Here is a 16,844-nt window from a genome sequence, read left to right on the forward strand (position 1 = left end):
GCATGCAGGACCATGAATGTAGGGCTGGGCAGGGGGTTGGGGTGCGGGAGGGAGTGTGGTGTGTAGGAGGGGGTGCAGTGTGCAGGAAGGGGCTCAGGGCAAGGGGTTGGGGCAGAGGAGGGGTGCAGGGTGTACGAGAGGGCTCAGGGAAGGGGGATGGGGTGCAGGAGACGAGTGCAGAGTGCGGGAGGGGGCTCAGGGCAGGGGTGCAGGGAGGAGTGTGGCAGGGGGCTCAGGACAGGGGGTTGGGGTGCAGGAGGGCTGTGGCAGGGGGCTTAGGGCAGAGGGTTGGGGTGCAGGAGGGGTGCAGCGGGGGCTCAAGGCAGGGAGTTGGGGTGTGGGGTGCAGGAAGGGTTCAGGGTGCAGGTTCCAGCCCGGCGCCACTTACCTTGAGCGGCTCCGGGGTGGCAGCGGTGTGCAGCGGAGCTAAGACAGGTTCCCTGCCTGCCCTGACCCCACACCACTCCGCTCCCAGAACTGGCCAGCGTCATGTCCCTGTGGCCCCTGGGGGAAGAGGGGCAGAGGGCTCTGCGCGCTGCCGTCGCGTGTGGGTACCTCCCCCAAAGCTCCCATTGGCCACAGTTCCCCGTTCCAGGCCAATAGGAGCTGTGGGGGGTGGTGCCTGCAGGGATGTGGTGCCAGCCGCTTCCAGGAGCGGTGCGGGGCCCGCGGCACCACGCGTCATGGCAATCCCACGGGCTGGCTCCAAAGCCCTGAGGGGCCGGATCCGGCCCAGGGGCCGTAGTTTGCACATCCCTGTGCTAGACTATCTTGCCAAACTGATTTGCTAACATTAGCTTACTTTATTGAGGTCCTCACTGCGCCTCATTCTTCTGCACAAGCTGGAAGATGATCGCTCCAATCCCAGAGCTCTGCAGGAAAAAAGAGGGTGAGGAGGAGGTTTGAGGAAACATTAGTGGTTTGAACTCAGATGCAAAACCCATCTCTCCAGCTTGGCTGCCATCCCACTCTATCAACACCACTGTCACAAAAAGGGAAAAGGCCAACTTATCCTTCTGTGTCTCTCTAGTCACCTATTGTCTCCCCAGCACAGATTGGGGTTGGCCTAGCATACTGCTGTCGTATATGGCCATGGTGAAGGAGGAATTAGGTGGGCTGGACAGTGATGCAGGTTGACACATAGGCCCTGGCCTACGCAACTCCAGTCACAGCCTCCTGAAAGAAACCACAGGAGAGAGAGATGAAAACCATTAGTACAGTTTATTATCCAGGCCCTAAACTGTAGCTCCATCTGAGGTGGTTAGAGATATATGGGTTCAGCAAGCCAAGGATCAGACATAAAATTGCTTGAACACATGGATGCAAGCACCAGAAAAATACAAAACTATCTGCTTTGTAAGATTATGTATCTTGTCTTTCAGGCAGCATGGGGTGGCGGGCTGCTGATGTCTAGAAAACATAAATGGAAATTAAATGGTGTTGAAAGGTATGATTTATTAACAAATTAAGTGCTCCAGTACATTTGTGATTACCACAGAAATGTCTATAAATAAAAATCAACCAGTCCTATTCATTATTATAATTTAATGTCCAATATATAGCATGAAGCAATCTTTCAAGCTATCCTCTCTCAACTGAAATAACATTGCTAAGTTCCTTTATTCGATAAGCTGTGTGACTAAAAACTTGTGATGTGACTTTGTTTTCTTGTTCAGATAATGTATAGCTCCTATTTGTGATTCACCCCTTTCAAACTATATTCTGAGCTCCAGAATGGTCATTGTGTGATTCTCTGTCTGAACCTGTCCAAAAAGAACTGGCAACTGCATTTCCAAAAGAACTGAACCTTGGAGCTCTTGCAACGGGGTTACCCGACTGTCTGAGATTGTTCCAATTTTATAAATCCTCAAATCACTATGAAATATCAGCATGTCACAATGCCATGACAACATAACTCTTAAGTTTTTATGCAATGTCCTAGTACACTGGGTATTGCAATGGGTTCTAGCTAGAATTTTATCATCAGAAGAGTTGTTATGCATACTCTTGCTAGGAATATTAATTTACACATCCAAATTCATAGCTTCTTCTATTCTCCACATTTCTGTAGTTGCAAAACTCAGCTCATATGTGCAGCAGCTCAGATTTCCGCACTGTTTGAATATGCCTCATGGAAGTAAATCCTTGTGCTGGATCTTGAAAATGCTGAGATTTAGGTGTACAAGGTTTTGAATTCCACCCACGGTGAATGCATCTATAATACACACAGAAATGATGAACCAGTTCAGTAGCAATAAAGAATAAGCTTGAATGAACTCCTGAGCAAGTACTTTGTCCAGAAACTTTTTAAAGCTTCTACTGGTTAAGATTAGGATATTATTCCCATCCTACTTCTTTCCAACTTCTAGCAAAACCACAACTCCCTGCCAGTTAAATTGCACTAGTCCCAACTTCCTTCTTCTCAGTCTTCATGCCTTTGGTTTCACTCAATTCCCATGATCCTCTTACTGGCTCCATGATATTTTCCTTCCATTCTTCTCCTGCAGACTCTGTATTCATGTCTCTCTATGAGGGCCCAATCCCCTTCTCTCAGATTCATGAGCATATAACACTTCTAAAAATTGTTTTTTATCTTGAATTCAGAAAGCAGCCAGTGACGTCCTCTCCAACTGATCACTTGAAAGCCTTTAGAACTCAAAAAGGACTTTAAAAAGCTAGATACGTTTTTGTTAAAGAAAACTGACTTATCACTGAATACATGCACGCTGTGCTTAAGCAGGATATACTTCAAAACATTCAGGATGTTGAAATCCCTGCTCTTGCTGCTTATCAGGATATAGCATTAACGAGGAACCTGAATCACAAAATGTGGATCCAGGATAGGAGCCAAATCTGAACTTCTTCCAAATTCAGAGGTGTTTAGAAGTTCTGGTTCAATCTATGATAAAGCGATTCCTAAATCATGAATTCAGACCTACAACTCAATTGGAACTTCCCCAACATTCAAGGGGTTTAGATCTAGTGTTCTGATAAGGGTCATCTCCCGGTATGGGGCAGTGAATTACTTGGGGAATCTTGCCATTTCCTCTTCCTTCTTCACATGGTGAATGATGGGGGAGGGGGGCAGGGTAACTACTCAGATTTCCACAGGGCATATACACTTTGTGTACACGTGGATGCTAATATTAGTGCTTAGGTACATTAAATGGGAAAAATTCCAGTCTGAGCACCCACGGGTGGGATTTAGATATCCTACTAAGGTGTTCACATTTGGATGTTGCAAAGTGAGAGTTAGCATCTGCATCCATTTCAGCCTTCAATTTCTAATAATCACAACACACCAAATAAAGCCAATTCTTGATCCAGCAAAACTCCAGGATGATCCATTAGGAAATTTCCAAAAGAAAATAATGTGTCTCATTTTTGTCTATGTAACTTTCTTCTTTAAATGTGACTGTCAGCCATCATTTTATTTACGCATATATCAATAGTTGATGTCAGTACCCTTTGTGACAAAGCAAATTTAATTAGATAAAATACTTTGTGCACAACCGTGAATTTTCTGATGAATTTTAGAAAAATGGATGACCTGAAGGTCAATGCAATGATTTAGGCATTGTTGCTGGTAAACAACCCTTTTACTATAAAAAACTCAAGCCACCTCCATTATCTACATGCATCTTAAAAAATGTATTTAGGGTTCTCTGTAAAGACAGAGAAAAGTTATTAGCTGTAATAGGAAAAGAGATTAATAGGCTTGAATGCAAGTTTAGAATCATTAACTCCAGTACGCTAAACAAGTGAGTGGCGCTGAGTTGATTAAAAGCTGCCAAATGCTCAAAGAGCTGGGCCAAGTAGCCAGATGCTGTCTGTGAAAGAGTATTCCCTACAGGCTTTGCTTCAGGGGCTGCATAACCCCATTTAAATAGCAGGAAAGGCGGCACAGAAGTATTCCACCAGCTACAGGATTTTGCAACTGCACATAGTTGCATTGATCACAATGGTCTCTTCTGGCCTTGGAATCTATGTTGTGGGGGAGTAGGGAGCAATCTGAGAGAAAATGACAATGCTCATGTACTAATATGCAAGGCACCTTACCGCCAGCGGGATCCCAAAACACTTCTTCACAAACCTTAATACCGACTGGTTTCCAAACAGAGAAAGAAAACTACCTCCCAGGCCAGAGTCTCAAAACACTCACTTCCATTCTTGCAGGTACAGTTTTGGTCCCCTAGATATTTGCACCCCCCCAATTTACTGACTTGTTCAGATCTACACAGTTAAACAGCCCCCTACCACAGCAAGAAAGAGCACAATCCTGTGCCTTAGGCATCTTCAACAGCCCTCCAAAGTATAAATCCTGCAATTAGTAAATAACAAGTCAAGCATAACACAAAAATAAAACAATGAACAACTGAACAGTTCACCACTCCACCCTTCCCACAACCTCAATCCTTTAATGTTCACCCACCCGCTTTGTGCTCCCTCTGCACCCATGCAAACAGATGGGTTTTGCAGCCTGCCCTTGAGTCAGCAGATTCAGTCTCTTTTGTACCTGGCAGAGCAGAAGGACTTCCAGTCAAGGGCCACTGACAGAGAGTGCCCTGCCAGCAACTTGCTTTCCTTTAAACCCTGGGGGATCCAGATTCAGCTTTGCAGATGCAATCCAGGATGTAAAGATCAAAGTGACCTGAATAGTGGTCACAACTAACTGTGGGTGCAAAAATGTACTTGCAGTTATCTGTGTCTTCAAAAACTGACACCTGTTTAAGGCTGAGCTGAATAAGAGCCAAATTCTGGTCCAAATTGTAGCCCATATAATGCTCCTGCAGAGTTGAATAAGAGGAGTGCAAGGCATCCTCTTCCTGCCCTAGGCCTCTCTCTCACACACACACTCTTTCTCACTCTCTCGCTCTCGCTCGCTGGGGAAACCAGGAAGCAGATTATAGCATAATACAAAGAACTATACAGCAAGGAATGAACATAGTTCTAAGCTCATTTAGCCCATTTGGCAGATTATTATGCATACCCTTAATAAATGTATGTACATTATAGCTCAGGCAATCATATCCAGAGAGCAATCTTGGAACCCAGGCTAGTCGTTCATTCTAGTTTTTACTAGGCTGGGAGCTGTGTTTCTAGCCTCCTGTTGACCCAATTCTCAAACTTGCCCAGTTCTGAAGATAGGAGGCACAAATCAACCCTTATGTATGTTAAACAGGTATTTGATTGGTTTTATTTAGCCATTTTTGAAACTTGGGATTTCTATACATTCTTCTTCATCTTCGCTGTGGTCTAAAAAATACTTTTCCAAATGTTCTCACATGTATAACAAGACGTGATCTTTTGGATACAATCTCAACCTTCTGCAAGCCATGCCAGGCCACTATTTGCTTCTTTTTAAAAAAATCTCTGAAGACTTGTTAGCCTTTCAAAAAAAAAAAATCTTACTTTTAAGTGATTTATTAAAGAACTTGCAAAACCCTAAATAAAGGGAACTAAACTCCCCAAAACATTTTTGAATCCCCACTACCAGCTCCTCTCACCCTTTCTAAGCCATTTGCAGTGATGTGATTAGTTAGCAGCATAGCTTTTGCTGTGCCAATGAATCGCTCTTCCTATGTCACAGTATCTTGAGGAGCATATTATATCAATCCAACAGGCATAGGACCTGGTGTTTTTTTCCTGCTTGAGTCAATGCATGCCAATAAGTATTTCAGCATGCTCTCTGACTAACGTTCTAAGGCAGCTTCTGGCATCTTGGTAACCAAGATAAATGACCGAAAGCATGAAAGAGCATTTTGAGATAATGCCATATTCACTACCATGATCATTTTGCATCATCAAGTAGATGGGATCAATGGGGGTTAATGGGAATAAGTGGGAATTAGACACCAAACCTGTTTAGGCACTTTTGAAAATCCCACTAGGCACCTGTCTGCATCTTAGCTGCCTAAACACCTTTGCAGACTGGTCCTAAATCACATACGTGTTTTTGACACATTCACTCTTTGCCTTTAAAGTGTAGATGGATCACAAGAAATTCTGGTGCTCACAAAATCTAATGTATAGCACCATGGCTCTGTGTTAACTCTCCAGAGCCGTAGTCCAGAACCTTTTAGGGCTAACTCTACAAAAATCCTTACTTTGATGAGTAATCTGCCTGGGTAAATTTATATCAGTGCCCCACAGTGTGAGTAAAAGTTCTACAATTGGGTCCTGCAGAGCCAGTGCTAGGCATACGCAGATTAAACAACTGGTTAGGGCCCTGAGCAGTTCAAGAAGGCCCCTAGTCACTTTTTATTATGTGCTGTATGTGGGAAGGGCACCAAAATATTCCTGCTTAGGGCCCCCCAGTGGGCTAGCACTGCCTTTGGGGTCCTGTATGAACATCAATAATCACTCTTCTGAAAACCGCTGTGCGTATTTTCAGCTTGCATCTTTGAGGCCCATATGAGCCTTATTATTTTTGTTTATTACTGAATGTTTTAATGATTCAGACCTGTGGAATAACATCTCAGTTTAATGTTGTTTGTTGTTGTAGGGCCAATTCTGTGACTTGGAACCCCCACAAGATGATGGGAGTCCCATTGCAGTGTTCTGCCCTTCTCGTTAGAGAAGAGGTATGTCTTCATCCATTTGCACCTCTAGTTATTTCTGGCATTTCCCCCCGCAATGTGCTGGATGCCTTCTTTATAACTGTGTCATAGCTAATGTATGTTAATGGGATGAAGATTACAAATGAAACTGAGAAACAAACCTCTAGGCACTTGTTCAGTCTACAAACACAGAAAGGATTTAAAGCAGCTGTCCAGGAGAAATGAATGACTATATCTTTATAGAGTTTTGGCGACTTTGTATTTGAAATACACTGAACTAAGTTGTGCACTTAGTTGAAGCCATGCAACACCACAGCTTTCAATGCCATGTATAGGTGTGACTGAAGGCCAGGGCCGGTGCTACCATTTAGGCCAACTAGGCAGTTGCCTAGGGCGCCAAGATTTGGGGGCACCAAAAAGCGGCGCCCCAATTTTTTTTTTACAGCGGCCGCTGCGCTGGGAGGGAGAGGGAGTCTGAGCCGCCGGCAGGCAACCCAGGGGTTCCCCCGGGTCAGCGCGCCGCTGGCAGCCCAGGGGTTCCCCTGGGTCAGAGCTGCCGCACGGATCCCCGGGCTGAGGGATGGGGAGCTGCCGCGGGGGGGTGCCTCAGAGCAGGGGGGAGCTGCCGCACGGCTCCCCAGGCCAGGGGTGAGCTGCCGCGGGGGGGCGCCTCAGGGCAGGGGGGGAGCTGCCGTGGGGGGGGGGGGGTGCCTCAGGGTGGAGGGGGGGTGGGGAGCTGCCGCAGGGCTGGGGGGGGGGCACAAGGTGGAAGTTTCGCCTAGGGCGCGAAACTTCCTTGCACCGGCCCTGCTGAAGGCAGAATCTGGCCCACTTACCAGATGGCCCACTTACCATCAGTTGGACTACCAATACGGTACACAGTGTCCATGAGTTATTGCCCTTTCAGATGTTTGTGGTCAACCCAGGGATGAAAGTAAGTTAAAGGATTTACCGGTACGCCGGAGTCCTGAGCAGGGGCGTGGCCTCAACCGGAAGAGGTGTGGCCTCAACTGGAAGAGGCGGGGCCTTTAAATCAAGATTTAAAGGCCCCGGGGCTCTGGCTGTGGCTGGGAGCCCTGGGTCCTTTAAATCACCCCTGGTGCTACCAGCTGCAGAGGCGGCTGGAGCCCCGGGGCTCAGGAGCGATTTAAAGGGCCCGAGGCCCTGGCCGCCGCTACTGCAACGGAGCTCCGGGCCATTTAAATCACCGCCGGAGCCCTGCCACCACTACCCCGGGGCTCCGGCAGCTGGGCTCAGCTGGCGATTTAAAGGGCCCGGGGCTCTGGCAGCGGGGAGCCCCGGGCCCTTTAAATCGACGCCCAAGCCCTGCTGCCTGAGTCCCAGAGTAGCGGCAGCAGGGCTCGGGCAGTGTTTTAAAGGGCTGGGGCTCCCCGCAGCGGCCAGAGCCCCATGCCCTTTAAATCGATGCCCGAGCCCCACTGCCTGAGCCCCGGGGTAGCGGTGGCAAAGCTTGCGCAGTGCTTTAAAGGGCCGGGGCTCCCCACTGCGGGAAGCCCCAGGCTCTTTAAATCGCCGCCCGAGCCCCACTGCCTGAGCCCCGGGGTAGCGGCGGCAGGGCTCCGGCGGTGATTGAAAGGGCCAGGGGCTCCGGCCTCTGCAGGGAGCCCCGGGCCTTTTAAATCACCCGCCTGGGGAAGCCGGTCTGGTCCAGCATGGCGTACTGGCTCTTGCCGGTCCGCCGTACTGGACTGTACTGGCTTACTTTCACCTCTGGGTCAACCAAATGGCGAGACATTACAACCCAACACTGATCTATAAGCCCAATTTGTGCAGCGTGGAATGAGAAAAGGAAGCCCAAGTTCACGTGATAAAATCTACACATTTTATTTAGTACTTGGACAGCTACAACTGGAAGAATTATCCTTCAAGCTTGTAATTTTTATATAGCAGCCACTTATTGGGACAGCTGCTATACAACCACCACCACTTAGACCAGCTATTGAAAAGCTGGTTACTGCTCTGCTAACAGCTGCACAGCAGATTGTACACAAAGTGCACTTCAACAGAAAGAGAGGAGCTAGGTGTTATTTGCCCTGTGGTTCAATTCTGTGAAACAAGTCCTGGCCTCACTGAAGCCAGTGCCATCCCTCACCTAGAGTGAGATCAGGCGTCTCACAAAAAACGTACAGCCAATTGTTTTTCTCTCATTTTTCCATCTCATTTTTATGAGTTTCATATATAAGTAAATCTTGAAGACAAAGACCCCTCGTGGACTGCAAAATACAGTTTTGGGAAAGAGGTCTATGGCGTGCACAAAACATGCACAAAGACTTCAACAAAGCCAGGATTTGGCGCTCTCTATATATAATGCACACAAATAAAAAGGAAAACTGAGACAAATTATTAGCTCCATGCTTTTTGTGAAACGGCTGCCCTCACCTTAGCTCAGAGATAGCCAACTGGGGGCCCGCAGCCAAATTTTGTGCACATTGCAAGACTGCCTCCCAAAACTACATTTTGCAGGCTAGAAGGGGAGTCAAAATGTGACCACTTACCTTCAGAAACAGCACTAGCAGTGTTCTTAAAGGCATATTCACCCCCGTCTGCCCAAAGCCTTTCTTACTATTTAAGACCCCCGTAAGCACCTGGTTTGTAGTGTAGGTGGCGTGGAGGGCCTTGCATGTGCCTTCAGCACTGGAATGAACTGCACCCTGAAAGAATAAAAACGGGGAATAGTAGTTTAGAAACAAAACCAATTCAGCAAAGAGTGTCATGACGTTATTTAGAAGAGCCACAGGGCTGCTGGGTCAGCTTGCTTTATCCAGAGTAATGCTTTGAAGAGTCATTTGGAAAGGTTACATAATAGAAATAAAAGGAAGCAAAGCAGTAAAACCATGCAAATGCCAATTTTCCTTAGCTGTGTCTCTGTTTCTTTAAGGGCTTGATGCAGAGCTGCAATCAAATGCATGCTTCCTACCTCTTTCAACAAGATAAACACTATGACTTGTCATATGACACTGGAGACAAGGCGTTGCAATGCGGGCGTCATGTTGATGTCTTCAAGCTCTGGCTGATGTGGAGAGCAAAGGTAAGCAAGTACGTGATGTATTTGTTTGCATAAAACAGTGAACAGCTCTGCTTTATATAATCAGAATTTTAGAAAATGTCTAACCTGACCTTTTCACATGAGATGGAAGAAAGAACAATGATAGAAATTAAATAATAATAAAAATAATAATAAAACATTTCCACTTTCTTTACCTTTTAACTGATTTAGCTACAAAGCATCACACATGACTTTGAAATTCAGACTCCATGTCATTGTACACCAATTGCGGCATCTAACTCTTACAATCTGACAGCATAAATATGTTTAAGTATAAGTGTAATCAGTCCAGAAAGTTTTTGGAAACACAAAGATTTTTTATTTTAATGAAATTCTAAAACTAAATGTGACAAATTAGTGACTAACACACCTGGTTCCATTTTATACTGTGATTACACCACAGTCACATTATTATCATGGGCAAACTAATTAAAATCTGAAAGTACTGGCTCTTTTTGACTCATGCATCCTTTTGTATAATATTGCTAAATAAATACTTTTATGTATAAATTCAAATGATTATGCCTAACTATTTCAGGCTTGTTCATTGCAGTTGACTGCATCGTTCCTATACAAAAAAAAAGGCCTTAAAGACCCTTAGATGCAGGGCCGGCTCCAGGCATCAGCTTAACAAGCAGGTGCTTGGGGCGGCCAAGGGAGAGGGGCGGCACCTGCGGCAATTCGGGGGCGGCAGGTCCCTCCCTCCCTCTAGGAGCGAAGGACCTGCCGCTGAACTGCCGCTGCCGATCGCGATTGCGGCTTTTTTTTTTTTGCTTGGGGCGGCAGAAATGCTGGAGCCGGCCCTGCTTAGATGCTTTATTCAAATTCTGAAAAAACATTCTGGGATAGCTCTTTGGGACTGTCACCAGGAGTCTTCAAAATTGGATGTAAGCCATCTTTGTGTTTCCCTGATCCTCAGGCCACTAGGCACTGGACCAGTTGCAAGGAACAACTTCAAGAAGCCTCAAGACTGTTTTCAAGTTGTCCTAGTTGAAATAGCCTCCCAGGAGCTGCTGTAATAGTGGGGGCCTTCCAAGTGCAAGGGAACTTTGGCCACACCCCTTTTTCTTTGGCCACACCCCCTATGCTTGGCACTATGCTGCCTCTGCACCACTGTAGGATGCCCCTACCCAAAGGTCCACTTAAACTAGCTTTAGGTTTGCTTTGCAGTGCCAGAGCAGCACAAATCAGATTTAGCTGGGCTGAGTGGACTTTTATTTATAAACATTTTTCTTAAAGGCCAAATCATTTCCATATTTCTTTCACTATTTTTTCTCCCAATTTCCCACCTCTATTTAAATTGGAATGTTTACATTAACATAGGATCAGTGTTTCTTAAACAGTTTGTCTGTTTCTGCAGCTTGTTCTCCTGACTTGAAGCCATAATAATGCTTTATTAGTGGCATCACAGCTGGTGGTTGCAGAAATGATTATGATGTCACAAACGGACTTGAGCTGGAAAGGAAGCAGCAGGAGAAACTGAAGCTCTTAAAAACAAAGATTCCAATTTCATACAAATGTCCTTTATCAAGTAGCAACGAGGAGAGAAAATAAATGGCCATGCTGAAGAGACAGAGCTGCTTTCTAATTAGAATGCTTGTTTTTCACCAGACATCAAGCTGCTCTTTAAAAGCTCATGTTATCATTTAATTTTCTAGGGGCTTTTTGGGCTAGGAATAGGTGCCAGATTGCCCCCCCTACAGGCTAGAGTCCTCTCTCCAGAGATCAGTGCAAACTTCCCCACTTGCTCACAATGTGACTCAACCCTGACCAAGAAGGAACAACTGTAGAGTTCATGCTCCACAGCTTTCCAATCCATGGCCTCACTGCAGAGGCTGCCAACAAGTGTTCCCATCAGTGATTCGTATCTTCAATGGCCCATTAGGAACTGGACTGATATCACCAACCTATTTCATACAGGTCAGATGGATACAGCTAGAGCTGGATGAATTATTCATAGCAAACAAGAAGATGTACAGCATCTCCAAGATTAGACTTTAGAGAAGTAACCTGCATATTTGCTTTAGCAAGTGCCACGTATTCCTGACATGATAGCAATTCAGAATACAGAGAGATACAAAATATTGTGTTCTTTTTTTATGAAGGGAACTACAGGATTTGAAGCACAAATTGACAAGTGCTTGGAACTTGCAGAATATCTATATAATAAAATAAAGAACAGAGAAGGCTATGAAATGGTGTTTGATGGAAAGGTATGTATTCTGACTTACTGTAGCTTTAAAATTTGGTACATTTCGTCAGGAGTTGTGTAGCTACTGATAGGACAATCTGGTTTTGGAGGACCCAAAAACATGCTCCTTACAAAGGAAACTGCTAATGATTCCCATCATTGTGGGACAAGTGAAATGAGGCAGCAGTGTGGAGTATTGTAGCTTGCATCACCCAGATGAAAGTCAATAGCCGACTTTTACCGGTGACTCAGATGAAAACAGGCTCCACATGGCATGCTAGTGCACTGTAGATTCACACCCCAACTTGGCATGCACTAAGTGGGGGGAGGGATAGCTCAGTGGTTTGAGTATTGGCCTGCTAAACCCAGGGTTGAGAGTTCAATCCTTGAGGGGGCCACTTAGGGATCTAGGGCAAAATCAGTACTTGGTCCTGCTAGTGAAGGCAGGGGGCTGGACTTGATGACCTTTCAAGGTCCCTTCCAGTTCTAGGAGATAGGATATCTCCATTTATTATTATTATTAAGTCTATGTGTAGACAAGCCATGAAAACAGGCCACGCCCTACTTTTCACCTGTCTTCTTCTGGCTCCTAAATGTGCAAATTAAACTAGTTTAGACTCCATTATTCTCTCACATTAGTAAGGGAGCTTAATGGAATGTAGGGAAGTGTAACTAAGCACCAGGGATGTAGGGAAGTGTAACTAAGGAACTTCAAGGAGTAGAAGAGAATCTAATTTATACCATCTCACACTCACCTCTGACTCTAGCCTATATGTCCAGAGTTATACATTATATAGTCACACAACAAAATCAAAGTACCCAGGATGCTTTATTAAGTAGGTCATCTACTATAGACACCTGCTTCTGAAGAGACATTAACTCCATACTCCATGCATCCTCTTGAAAGGACAGCACCTATAGAATCCAGATGTCTCTCTGTAGGGGACAAATGCATAGGCACAGTGGGGGATGTATATCTGGGTCTGTCTTCTTTGGGATAAATTGCCTAAAATTATCCCTATTAATGATGCTAATGACTCTCTGTAGTGTGCAGTAATGAAAGCCAATGATTGCTGTCATAACATGATGTATGAGAGGAGGGAAAGGCATGGAATTAATTGCAATTGAGATATTATGAACATTTTTTGCCGTGTAAGCCATTATTATTTTGTGTTTAGCCTCAGCACACAAATGTCTGCTTCTGGTACGTACCTCCCAGTTTGCGCAGCATGGAGGACAACGAAGAAAGAATGAACTGCCTTCTAAAGGTAAATAAGATATGTTGGTTCATTGTATGCAAGGCATGCCCATGTCATCAACATAAAGGCCACAGGTATCTTTAGCTGAAAATATTTCAAAATATTAGAGATGGGCTTGCACAAGAATCTTGGATAACAACCCTTCAGTCCCCAACTTTGGGGAAGTTCAAACCAAATTTGGATCCTATCTTTGTGTATCAGGCTCATCTCTAACATAATGGTTTTCTCAAATTGTGGTCTGCAGAGCACTTGGTGGTGGTCTACAGAGGCCTGAAAGGTCACATGTTGCTAGCTGCTCCTCCTTACTTCTAGCTTCCAAAGAGACTGGAGGCCTGTAAAAAGATCTGGAAATAAGGAAGAGAAGCCAGCCCAGCTGCCTCCTTTAGGGACCACTGCTATATAAGTGGAGGAGGCGAGGAAACAGGAGCTGTATTTAGGGACTAGAAATGCCAGAAGGTGTTGCAGAGAGGGTGAGAGAGGAGAACCAGACAGCCTGTCCAAGGGAGTAGGAGGAGGAGAATCGGGCAGCCTGTGCAGGGGGATGAGAGGAACAGAACGGATGGAAGGGGAGTTGAAGTGAAGAGCAAGAGCAGAAAATGTGATTAATAAAAAGCCAAAATATTTGGTGCTTAAAAGAGGGCTGAAAATACACAAAGACTTTCCTAGTGTTATTTCTCCGCATGAGCTGCCACGGGGATATTGTGTGATCAAGAATGGAGCTGTGATGAGGAGGTGGTCCACTAGGGAATCGCTTTGTCGGGACACTCAGAGCACTGGGGGGGGGGAGGTATCTAGTTATGTTTTTATAAATTGGAAAAACTGGTGACATAAAAGTGATCATTTGAACACTTCCAATGTTATTTTAATGTTTTCTTTCTGCAAGGTAAGTGGGTTTACAAAATGCACCAGTAATTCAGTTCACCCAAATGCTGGTCTGTGTATTTTGTATTCTATGTGTTTGCCCTTTCTCAGTATTTTTCTCTATGGTGCTTATTTGACCTTTGGTCATCCTTGATGTTAACAATTTAAATTGCAATTGGTGATCCTAACAAATGTAACAATTTGACCAGAGGCTTTAATTTGATTGTGTGGTAGAGGTCTAGCATATGAAAACAAAGGGAAAGTGATTATAACAATATGCTTGAGGATTATGCAGAAAATGACATGTGTTAATTGCATTTGTCAGCAATACTGAGTGTTAGCACACTGGTTAGAATAGCTCTGAGCCATTTATTGCCAATATAAAGAATGGTTTTGTGCCTTTGCAAGGTGTCATGACTGCCTTTGCAATGTCATGCAACGTCTGCTGATACCTGTAAAGTTAAATCCTTGTAAATACTGCTGCTTTTATCTAAAGTAGGAAGGTGACTTATCAGATGACGAAACAATCTTGGGCACCTACCTGCACTTCCCTCTGGCATGCCTACCTAAAGGCAGTGGGACTACTCACATACTTGAAAGTAGGCACATGCATACCTATTAGAGATTGACAGAAAATGAGTCTTTTTCCCATCAAATTTTTTTACAACAATGAAAAATTGAAGCTTTCCATAGAAAAATTTAGACTTTTCAATGAAAAATCAAAATCAAAAATATTTAATTCAAAAATTGAAATATTTTGATTCAGAAGTGCTGCCACAGTGCCTCATGGGAGTGGTAGTTCAGGTTCACCAAGCTCCTCTATAGGCTGGTCTCCCTGATTCAACTACATCTCCCATGATTAAAGCTGTGAGTCTGTCACGGAGGTCATGGAAGTCACGGATTCCGTGACTTTCCATGACTTCTGCAGCGGCTGGTGCTGGCTCAGGGGCTACCCAAGACGGGAGGGGGCCCAAGCCTGGGGCACGGGGTTGAGGTGCGGGGCGGCGCTTACCTGGGGGGGACTTCCCCGGCTCCTACCAGCATGTCCCTACAGCTCCTAGGTGGAAGGGTCAGGTGGCTCTGCGCACTGCCCGCGCCCGCAGGCACCGCCCCCACAGGTGCCACCCCCGCAGCTCCCATTGGCTGCGGTTCCTGGCCAATGGGAGCTGCAGAGCTGGCACTTGTGGCGGGAGCAGCGCATGGAGCCCCCCTGGCCACCCCTCCCCCTAGGAGCTGCAGGTACACTCTGAGCCAGGTAGGTAACCTGCCAGCAATGCCACCCCCCCCCCGCACCAGCGGGGATCCCAGGCCACACACTGCCACCACCCCTCCAGCACCAGCGGTGGTCTCAAGCCAAGTGCCACCGCCTGCCCCGCCCCCAGCACCAGCGGTGGTCCCAGGCCAAGCACTGCCACCTGCCCCTTACAGCACCAGCGGTGGTCCTGAGCTGAGCGCTGCCACCCCTCTCCCCCAGCACCAGAGGGGGTCCCGGGTCACCTTGACCCCCACCTGCAGCGCCCCTGGACTGCCCCTCCAGAGCACCCCTTTCTGATGCAGTACTTTCATAGAGTCATAGGGCTAGTCTACACTATCAAACTACGTTGGCACAGCTTCACCAATGCAATTGGTAAAGACGCACTATGCTGATAGGAGAGCACTCTCTCTTCGGCATAATACCTCCACTTCAACGAGAGGTGGAAGCTATGTCAGCAGGAGAGTGTCTCCTGCTGACATACCGCAGTATGGACACTGCTTTAAGGCGATGTAACTTGCATCGCTCGGGGGGGTAACTTTTTCACACCCCTGAGCAATATAAGTTACATTGACTTAAGCGGTAGTGTAGACTAGCCATAGATTCCAAGACCAGAAAGGACCATCCATACTGACCTCCTGCATAACACAGACCATAAAAATTCCCCAAAATAATTCCTAGAGCTTATCGTTTAGAAAACATCCAGTCTTGATTTAAAATGATCAGTGACAGAGAATCCACCACAAACCCTTGTAAATTGTCCCCATAGTTAGTTACTTACATTATTAAAAATTTACCCCTTCTTTCCAGTCTGAATTTGTCTAGCTTCAGCATCCAGCCATTGGGTCATAGTATACCTTTCTCTGCTAGACTGAAGAGCCCATTACTGAATATTTGTAGCCCATGTAGATATGTATAGACTCTAATCAAGTCACTCCCTTAACCTTCTCTTTATTAAGCTAAATAGATTGAGCTCTTTGACCCTATCATTATCAGGCATGTTTTCTAATCCTTTAGTCATTCACATGGCTCTTCTCTGTACCCTCTCCAATTTATAAATTGATCAGTTTACTCTGTGCTATATTCGTTTTTGGCCAAAAATTAACTTTTTTCTTATTTTGTTTTAGCTTCCTTCTCTTATTAAAAAAAGCAAACAAATTCTAGAATTAGAAATAATTATTTGATATTTGTATCATGCCTTTGCAGGTGGCCCCAGTGATAAAAGCCAGAATGATGGAATATGGAACTACTATGGTCAGCTATCAACCACTGGGAGACAAAGTGAACTTCTTCCGTATGGTTATCTCAAACCCAGCAGCTTCTCATCAAGACATTGATTTCCTGATTGAGGAAATAGAACGTCTGGGACAAGATTTATAATAATCTGGTCTGCGAGTCTGCTCCAGAACCTCTAGGTAGACAATTAAGTTGTCACAAACTGTGTGAATGTATTTGTAGTTTGTTCCAAAGTAAATCTATTTCTATATTGTGGCGTCAACGTAGAGTACAGTTTAAAATCAAGAAACATGCTCCTTTTAAAATCCTCTCTTGAGTTTTAGAATACCTCTTTAATAATTAGATACACAAAAGGCTGCATTCAAACAGATAAGAAATAACAGAAGATACTTGCAATTTCCCCCCAAATTTTAATACA

General features: G+C 45.3%; 1 protein-coding gene across 1 annotated transcript in view; it reads left to right on the top strand.

Moving 5' to 3' along the window:
* Positions 1–16,570, top strand: part of GAD2 (glutamate decarboxylase 2) — a 51,379-nt gene extending 34,809 nt beyond the window's left edge. The window contains exons 11-16 of the mRNA XM_065397788.1: positions 1,383–1,447; positions 6,506–6,584; positions 9,460–9,609; positions 11,733–11,840; positions 12,997–13,086; positions 16,397–16,570. Of these exons, the coding sequence (XP_065253860.1) occupies positions 1,383–1,447; positions 6,506–6,584; positions 9,460–9,609; positions 11,733–11,840; positions 12,997–13,086; positions 16,397–16,570 (666 nt within the window). The remainder of the gene's footprint in view (positions 1–1,382; positions 1,448–6,505; positions 6,585–9,459; positions 9,610–11,732; positions 11,841–12,996; positions 13,087–16,396) is intronic.
* The last annotated feature ends 274 nt before the right edge of the window (positions 16,571–16,844 follow it).

The sequence above is a fragment of the Emys orbicularis genome, chromosome 2 (genome assembly GCF_028017835.1).
Source record: "Emys orbicularis isolate rEmyOrb1 chromosome 2, rEmyOrb1.hap1, whole genome shotgun sequence".
In the NCBI taxonomy this organism is placed as follows: Eukaryota; Metazoa; Chordata; order Testudines; family Emydidae; genus Emys; species Emys orbicularis.